This window comes from Morone saxatilis, unplaced genomic scaffold, assembly GCF_004916995.1.
Source record: "Morone saxatilis isolate NCDOM2014 unplaced genomic scaffold, NCSU_SB_2.0 Contig24, whole genome shotgun sequence".
Classification (NCBI taxonomy): Eukaryota; Metazoa; Chordata; class Actinopteri; family Moronidae; genus Morone; species Morone saxatilis.
In genome coordinates, this window is record NW_023339807.1 from 1,453,822 (window position 1) to 1,462,899 (window position 9,078).

At 37.8% G+C, this 9,078-nt stretch overlaps 1 protein-coding gene across 1 annotated transcript in view; it reads left to right on the forward strand.

Annotated features, from left to right (window-relative positions):
• LOC118336350 (cytochrome b5 reductase 4) overlaps positions 1 to 9,078 on the forward strand; it is a gene marked incomplete in the record, with an annotated part of 16,275 nt that overhangs the window by 5,961 nt on the left and 1,236 nt on the right. The window contains 5 exon segments of the mRNA XM_035672979.1: positions 145 to 285; positions 1,585 to 1,731; positions 4,237 to 4,387; positions 6,100 to 6,186; positions 7,493 to 7,654. Coding sequence (XP_035528872.1) covers positions 145 to 285; positions 1,585 to 1,731; positions 4,237 to 4,387; positions 6,100 to 6,186; positions 7,493 to 7,654 — 688 coding nt within the window.

Here is a 9,078-nt window from a genome sequence, read left to right on the forward strand (position 1 = left end):
ATCGCTAACATTACGCTATAAACACACCATTACTAAACTACCTCTTTTAATCATTCATCAAATAACAGTAGATATTTGCTTTGTTTTTAGTAACACAAGGAAAAGGTAAATAATGAGTCTACATCAATGATCTCCTTTTTACAGCTCTCTACTACCGGGATTGTGTGTTAGTGTCTAAGACTGAAGTGAACCATAACACCTACGTGTTCAGATTACAATTTCCACGTGGGACTGTAAGGCATGTACCTGTTGGAAAACATGTCTACCTCAAGACCCTCATTCAAGGTAAGCAAGAATACAGTGAATGTATGCTCAAGCAAAAATAGGCGTTTTTCAAACATTGTTCACTTCACCCATTGAAATAAAGTTGTACATGTAAATGAGTAAGGAAAACACTGATGCTGCTGCTACCCTCACTGATTGACACATGATTCCAGCGTGCCCTGTCAGAGCTTCAGTATGGTATACTGGGTCAGTAGAAAAAGGGTGTAGGAGTGGTCAGTAAATCAACACGCATTCTTTCGTAGTGTCACAATAATTCGTCCTTTTATTGCATCGCAGCAACATCACAATAAACAAAACTCATCCTAAACAGAAAACTCGCTTTTGTCTCTCAAATGCGGTTGAAAAATAGTTTGCCCTTCCGCTATCTAGCCAAACACCTGTTCACCTGTGCTCAGGTGACGTCTATATCTAGAGTTAACACGTCATCATTGCATCATCATCATCATCATCATCATTTCAGCAATATCACTTCAACATGATCAACAATATTTCATTATGATCAGCATAATTTGATATGTAGATGGCAGCATGATATAAGTAACTCACATGAGTATAGTTGAGTTATACTTGAATTATTGTCCAGCTGTCAACATGGTATGGAATGAGAGGGGTTAGCTAGTTGTGTCAGATCACATTTGACTTGATAAATGTATTTATACACTGCTGAGTTCAGGATGAGACCTCAAATATGTTTAACAAAAGGCAACAGATTTTCACATTCATATATTCAACATATTTTGGACATATATTTGACTGATAGCGAGAGACAGCAGAGCAGTTATGAAGAAATAGAAATTAACAACAGAAAAAAATATAATTTAACACAGTCAGAATATACATAAATATTAAGCACACCCCCACTATTAGTAAATATAATATAAAAATGGTAGCATACTACAATGTGCTTTATATTTTGATCTAATAAGTTGATATAAATTAGTGCAAGTTAATGTAAAAAAAAAAAAACATGTATTTTTTATGTAATGATAAACATGATGCTTTAACACTAACCATGTTTATCATCTGATATGTGTTATATTATGATGTCCATTAGGTGGCACTGAATGGTTGAGAGTAGTCTTTATTGTCATGAAGAGAGAGTAGTGTAAATAGAGGAATATAACTGTTTAGACATTATACGCAGTGCAGATGCAGGCAGGATCTCTTTACTCCTCATTAAGAGTTATTAATGCATTGATGGAGGAGGACTGAAGCTGTTCTCAAGGAACACAGTGGACTTGAGGTGCTTGATATAATTATAAGAAGTCTTATTTAACTATTATTTTTGTCCATATGCAGACACTGAGGTGGTGAGGCCTTACACTCCAGTAGATGAGAGCCTGGTAGCTGCCTCCCAACACTCCTCACAGGAATCAGATCTCTACCTCATGATCAAAGTTTACCCTGATGGGGTGTTCACCCCACATCTCAACAACCTGCGCATCGGTAAGTCCCTGCCAGCCTGTCCTGTGAGGAGAGAGGGGCTGAGGGTCAGATGTATGCACATGTCAGCACAAGTTAGCACTATGAGGGTCCCCACATGTCCTGGAAAACCTCAGGAAACCCTAACCCTTTCACCACTGGGAAAAATGGGTCAATACTAGACCTACCAGTAAATTCTATGACCATTTGTGAACAAGTGCTGTCCTGTATTGTCATGGTCCTGGAAAATGATTTGTTAAAAAGATTGGGAACTCTGAATATGCCTTCATGTCCCCTCTGCCTACACCTTTCCAAAGTCACATTAGCGCATCTAGTGATTGGGATGCTTTTGACAATCGATATCAAAACAAACAAAAACATTCTTAGCCCCTAGTGTTTATTGTTGCTCTGTTTTCCTTATAAGAGCCTTAGACATACACCCATCGATCGACCAGTGACCAGAAGAAAGGGGGGTTTTCAGCTTGATCTACCATGACGAGTTTCCGGCCGATGAGTGTCATATATAAATCCAATTCTGTGCCAGTCAAATTTACACACATACTGTGGTTCAGGTGCACAGTGGCACAGACAGTAAGCCATTATTTTAACACCTACACAGATGTTAAATCTGCGTGGAAGTTTTTTACTGTTTTTTGGGTGACTTTATAAAAGATACTGCTGACATGCTGAAAGTCAACAGAGCAGACACATGCTGGGAGAGAGAAACAAAACCAGGCAGTGTGTGTGCAGTAAGGGGGGTGGAGGCGTGTGTGTGGAAAAGAGAAAAGCAAGGTGAGCACATTAAAGTAGTTTGTAAGTAAACTCTAAAATAAGGGGGAAAATAAGTGGAATTAAAATGGTGAAATAAGATGAAGTACAATCATTTTCAGTTGGATTTTATTTGTACAAAAAGCTCTGTCCATTCTGTTCAATGCTTTATTATCAACATACAACGTTTGTATCTGCTGTCAAGTGTAGTTCTCAGAAAGAAAGAAAATTGGAATCTGCAAAATTGGTATCGGTAGGTCACGTCATTTTGAAAAATCTGAAATCAGAATTGGAAAAAAATAAAATAAAAAATCTTTTGTTTTCATATATTTATTTTAAGTTAATTAATTCAGTACAGCTTTCTACATATTGTTGTTGGGCCCTTAATGTTTTTCTGTCACTGAAATCTCTGTAGAATAAAGGTTAATTCAAGTTTCCTCCCCCACCAGAACCTTCCTTTTCAATACAGCCAAAAGTAAAATTGTGTCCTTATAACATCTTCTCATTTTATTTGGTTTGTCCTCCTCAAGTATAAAGGAGAGAGGCACTCTCTGCTGTGGACACACACAGTGCACCACAGATAACAGGCAAAATGTGTTGCCATGCTGCTGCTGTGCCTGTTTGGTAAATTAAAATCTTGAAGCTGAATGCAGAAAAAAGCACACACACAAAAGGCTGTAAATCTGGCAGTGAGAGAGAGATACTGTCTGGCTTGTTGTTTGTGAACTTGATTGAACTTGGTCCCATGATTTTTGATAGCAGAATGGCTTTCCACTTGATTTACAGGTGAATGTGTAGTGTGGATTAAATTGTGGAAATGGCAAAAGTAATAAAGGGAGCTTTAATTATTTGTCAAGTGAAAGTAAAAGGCAATGCTAAAGTCAGTTAGGATTTTGTGGGGTTTCTTTTATATTATCATATCTAGCTGTCGTACATTTTCGGCTGCACGTGGAAGGTCGGCACAAACCACCACAGACGTGAGGAGATGGCGAAATTTACATCATAACTCATGGTTGATAATACGTTTGGAAGTAAAGTTATTAAAAGTTGCATTGGATTGTTTCTGAGGATCAGATGGCTTCATCATGGGTTGGCATTCATTCTCCAGTATCCAAAGATGTCATCCATGTGTATAGTGGACAGAGCTTCCTGGTCTGTGAAGTGAAGCCAGTGTCTTAAACCTGCATTCTATGCAAAGGCCAGCAGGGGGAGCTCCACTGGCTGCAATAAAAAGCAACCATACAGTCTTATGGGGAAATGAGCTCACTGATATTATGATTAATTTGCTTGGTAAGTTTCAGTTACCTGATGAGTTTATGGTCTCAATCTCTAGTTTCAGTCTTCTTCCATACAGCAGGGTATGCTTTAGGGTGGGGCTACCTTGTGATTGACAGGTATCCTATCCTGCAGCCATAATATGAGATGTAATGACATTTATTTTCTATTACCGCTCTCCTGGAGATGTTAGCTAATACTTATCTCAAGCACTATTGTCTTTGCGGTTATGATTTGATTTTTAACTGCATGTACTGTAACTCACACATACAATTGTCCCTGTATAATGTATAATGTATAATGCATAGTGTATAATACTTTCAGTTAGAAAAGTAGAAACTGAATATTATCACAAGGTGTTCATCTCTGCATTTCCCCTCTTTTTGACCCTTGAGCTTTATTTGATGTTGCTCCAGTATTTTGTCACAATGTGATTCAATGTATTACTTGCACGTTTTTGTTCACTTATTTGTTTTTACTCTTTAGGTGACCAAATATCTGTTAGTGGTCCAGAGGGTACCTTCAGTCTCCGCCCCCTTCGTGAGATTGCATACCTCTACCTTTTAGCAGCAGGCACAGGGTTCACGCCCATGGCTCGCCTCATCCGACTGGCCGTACAGGACAGTGACACCATCAGGTGGGAACTAAGACTCAATCAGGAGGCAAAATATTTCATCCATATATTCTTATTGTGTCTTGATTATTTATATTTGTATTCATTGTGTTTTATTATGTTTCACTACAGTATGTTGCCTCTGTGCAATCTATCTATATGGAATAAAATTGTTAATTGTCAATACATTCAGTATTTGTGCACTGGCAGATATTATAAAATAGCCATATTTTATAATACAAAAATCTATCAGTGAATCAGCAAGAAGCAGGACATGTCCCTCCCACTCATGATGGCCATTTATTAAGGCTTTAACAGGCAAATACAGGACTGCCTCTTTTTTTGCAACTTCCTAAGGATAAATAATTTTAAAATGAATAATAATAATTCACATAGATGTTCACATACCAGTCTAATGCAGTGCAGCACTACCCAAAGACTTGTGAGAAGTTTTACCTTAATTAGAAATGTATTCCATCAGGATGAGACTTATTAAATCAATTTAGACACAAATACAAGGCTTTTTTTGTATTGTAACTTTTTTTTAAATAATTTTATGGATTAGGAGATCATTAATTTGCATTTCAGTAGAAACCATTTTTAGACCCAAGTTATGTCTGAATCTTTTGTCTTGCTGTATTGTGATCAATCACTATATATATCTAATATGTCTTTCCACATAAAATGCCTAAAAAGTATATAGCAAAAAAGCCTCTTACCATTAGTATTTCTTAAAGGAATCAAGTCACTGAGGTACCTCATTTCAAAACTGAATATTAAGGTATGTAAAATTTGGTACCTATTACGAATCCAGAGATTTTTGGTTTTGAGTGTAAGCACAATGTAATTTTGAGAAAATGGCATCCTTTATTTTTATCAGTAGTTGCTGCTATACAATAAATCGATATATTTGGATATTATATGTTTACTCAGAAGACTCTAACTTCATGGTTATGCCAAATATTGTCAAAATCTCAAGAAATCTATGTGAAGAATGATAGGAAAGCAGTGTATGAAGCTTGGCCCAGCACTCCAGATGTATGAATATAGTATAATAGGTGAATTTTGAGGTGACAGAGCTCAAACTAAGATTCTGGTAGGTAACTCCAAATACTTTTAAGGGCCTTTTTATTGTTCAGTAAATCCAAGTACTTATAAGGTCTTTTTCAATGCAAGCACTTTCAAGTAGCATTTTCTTTTTCTGTAAATATCCTGTAATGTCTGAATAAAGCTGTTATACACAACTGCCCAACTTTAAACCGCTACCTCTTATTAACTTACAAATTCAGTCTATTTTTATTTTCATTTCCTTCTTCTTTTCTATTCTTGACTTGTCTCAATACTTACCTCACAAGATAAACACAAGGTTTATCTTGTTTGTTACTTGTCTTCTCTGTATAATGTGTCAAAACAATGAGTTTAAAAATACTCTATATTAAAAGAGAGGCCAAACACTTCATTAGCTGCTTACTACATTATTGTTGTGAAATAGTGACATTTTAAGGTGTTAAATAACAGTTAATGACCTCAGTAACTACACTGTGGTCTTTCCTGTATTGAGAACTTCCTCTTTGTTTGGGAGAAATACTCCTGTTCTCATTGTCGTCATCAGCCTTTCACATTCACAGTACAGTTTCTAGTAAACATTTATAATGTGTTCCATTTTACTGTTGGTACTACCCATTATAAATCCAAGGCTTTGCCTGATAATCCACAACATGTTTGTGTGTCTTCAGAAAAACCAAGCTGCTCTTTTTTAACCGGCGAGAAGAGGACATTGTGTGGCGCTGTCAGCTGGATGAGCTGGCTGCTAATAATGAGAGGTACTGAAGCTGTGTGTTTGTGTTTAAAGCCTTTGTTGCCCTGTTTGTCCCTGTCACAGCCCGGCCTTCAAATGGGAGTTATTATAAATTAAATCAACTAGGTTGTCAGTCAACCTAGTTGAAATTGGAGGTTATCGTCTTCAGTAAGCATAGGGCCCATATGGTGATAGGACATAGGACAGGACACAGGACATAGGACTCTAGATGCTGCTGGTAGAGGCTTTATGTAGGATTACTCTGGGTGTTAGCTGAGGCTCAACTGGGCATTCATCAACCCAAATGGGCCCATTTGTATTGCAGTCTCTGAGCCCATGCTCTTGTTTCCCATTAGTGACCCAACTAGGACCCACATAGGGAGCCCACATGGGTTCACCGATGTGGGACTACTTACTACTTAGACTAATTGTTTAAGTGGGCCCCAAATAAGATGCACATTTTGAATCCTTACCCACTTGGTGCCCATGTAGCCCAGCATAACCCATGTGGGGCACACATAAACATGTTGACTGGGATGGGGAGGAGGTGGGTTGCACAACTATAAGTCTGAAAGACAGAATGGTATTTAAAGAACAGCATCCAGGCACGATGAGCCAGAGGAGCGCGTCAGTAGGATCATTGGTAACATATGGTGGAGACAGTGTGGAAAAGCAAAAGTGACATACATGATTACACTACAAAGCTCCATTATACAATTTCTGTTCATTACAGACACCACTTCCTGTGTAACGGTACAATTTCCCACAAGTTGAGTGTGCAGAATAGGCAGTGTCTATTAAGGGACTGTAAGGTGCTATTAGTTTTTCCACAATCACTAAACTGTTGGATCCCGGCTTCTATTATAATTGGATGGAAAATCATTTTTAGCTCCAAGACGCCTCGAGAGCCTCCTTTGCAGGACTGGGTGACTGAATAAGGAACAGTGGCTGCATATCTAAGAATGTCATAGAACGCAAAACAGGACAGAAAAATACTGAATCTCCTCAAGTAGGGCATGTATATATTTTTCTATATGTGAGTCAAGGTAGACGTGTGTGTGTATATATATCCATATATCTATATCTATATATCTATCAGGTGACTTGGCAATATGTGCTACTTTATTTAGCCTTTTGCACATATTTCATAATCTTTCCTATTCAATTTGAAAAAGGGTAAAAGGGACACTTTAAGTTGCAGTGTGAATGTATACTGTGCTTTTAGGTCTGACAATACAATAATAAGGCAGTGAAGTGCAGCTGATATTCAGCTTTATAAACACTGTCTTTGTACATATTCAGAGTGTGTGTGTGTGTGTGTTGTGTGTCAGGTTTCAGGTGGAGCACGTCCTCTCTGAGCCCTGTGAAAGTTGGACTGGCAGGAAAGGTCGGGTGGATGAGTCTATGCTCAAGGATTTCCTCAACAGGCCAGATGGGTCTAAATGTTATATGTGTGTGTGCGGCCCCACTGCCTTTACAGAGCTAACAATAGGGTATGTATTATAACCTTTATTATATAACATTAACTTTCCTAGTGCTCTGAGAAAATATTGCCTCTTATTATTTGTAATTAATTCAGGTCTTATTTCATAGCTTTGGCAACATTTTCTATCGGTTTTGATAACATTGTACTCACTCAAGTAATAGTTGCTGATCTGGGAACACACTGACATCACTACAACAAAGTCAGACAAGGAGTTAGTATGAAAAATGTTAAGGTATGGTCAGTTAAACCAGGAAGGAAACTGCCTACTGCTTTCCAAGATGTTCCATCATATGAAAGCTGCTCACAAGGCACACACCACAGATGTATTATTAGAGCTGCATTCGGTACCACCAATTAGCTTTGCTGCCAGCTTGTTCCAGTGGTCACTCGTACCACTGGATACAATTATTTAATGACAAGGCACTTTTAGACTTTCCAAGTTTTATTGAACCGAATAATCAAATTCTGATTATACCACAAAAAAATATATAAATTTTACAGACATACCTTTTTATCATAATTGTGTTTGTTGTATGTATGTGTATTTTCCCAGATCTTAGCTTTTAGCTTAAATTGACCTTTTTAACATTTCGTGTACAATAAATAAATATTGTAATAAACCAGAATTATCAAAGGAAGACATGCCTACAACACACACAGGCTGTCCAACATAATAAATCATCAGGTAACTTAACTCAGAATAAAGAGGAAACTATTGGAAATAATAGGGAGAAAGCACAAAAAACTTCCTCACAATTAACATCATCAAATTTTACTGTACAAGGTGATCGCCCACTGGCAGATGCAGATGTAAAATAAATGTACACATTCACTTTCAAACTGTAAAATTCATCCAGGCTTGGATGATGTTCTCCCTGACAATCCTGACAACAACCAGGTAAATTTGTCCTAGACATCATCCTATTGGCTGGTCATATTGGAAGAAATTGCCAATGCCGATGTTTCATTTGAAAGCCTTTATTGGCTTATTGGTAAAGATGATGTGCGAAAATAACATTGTGCATCACTTGAAACCGCAACACTCAGCATAAGCAAAAATATAAGTAATAAAAATAGTATACAACATAGGGAGGAAAAAAATGCAAACAGCAACATTGCTTTCTGTTTCTGAAATATTAAGACCTTCACACCATTTTTTATGGTCACTGATGTGGTGGAGTCATCTGGCGTCTGTGGCTCAGAGGTAGAGCAGGTCTCGGAAGGAAGGTTGGCGGTTCGATCCCCGGCTCCTCTCGCTGCATGTCGAAGTGTCCTTGAGCAAGACACTGAACCCCAAATTGCTCCTGATGTTGTGCATCGGTGTGTGACTGTGTATTAATAAATAGTTTTTGTTCTGGTGAGCAGTGTATGAATGTGTGTGAATGGGGTGAGTGTGGCATGTAGTGTACAGTGCATTGAGTGGTTGAAAGA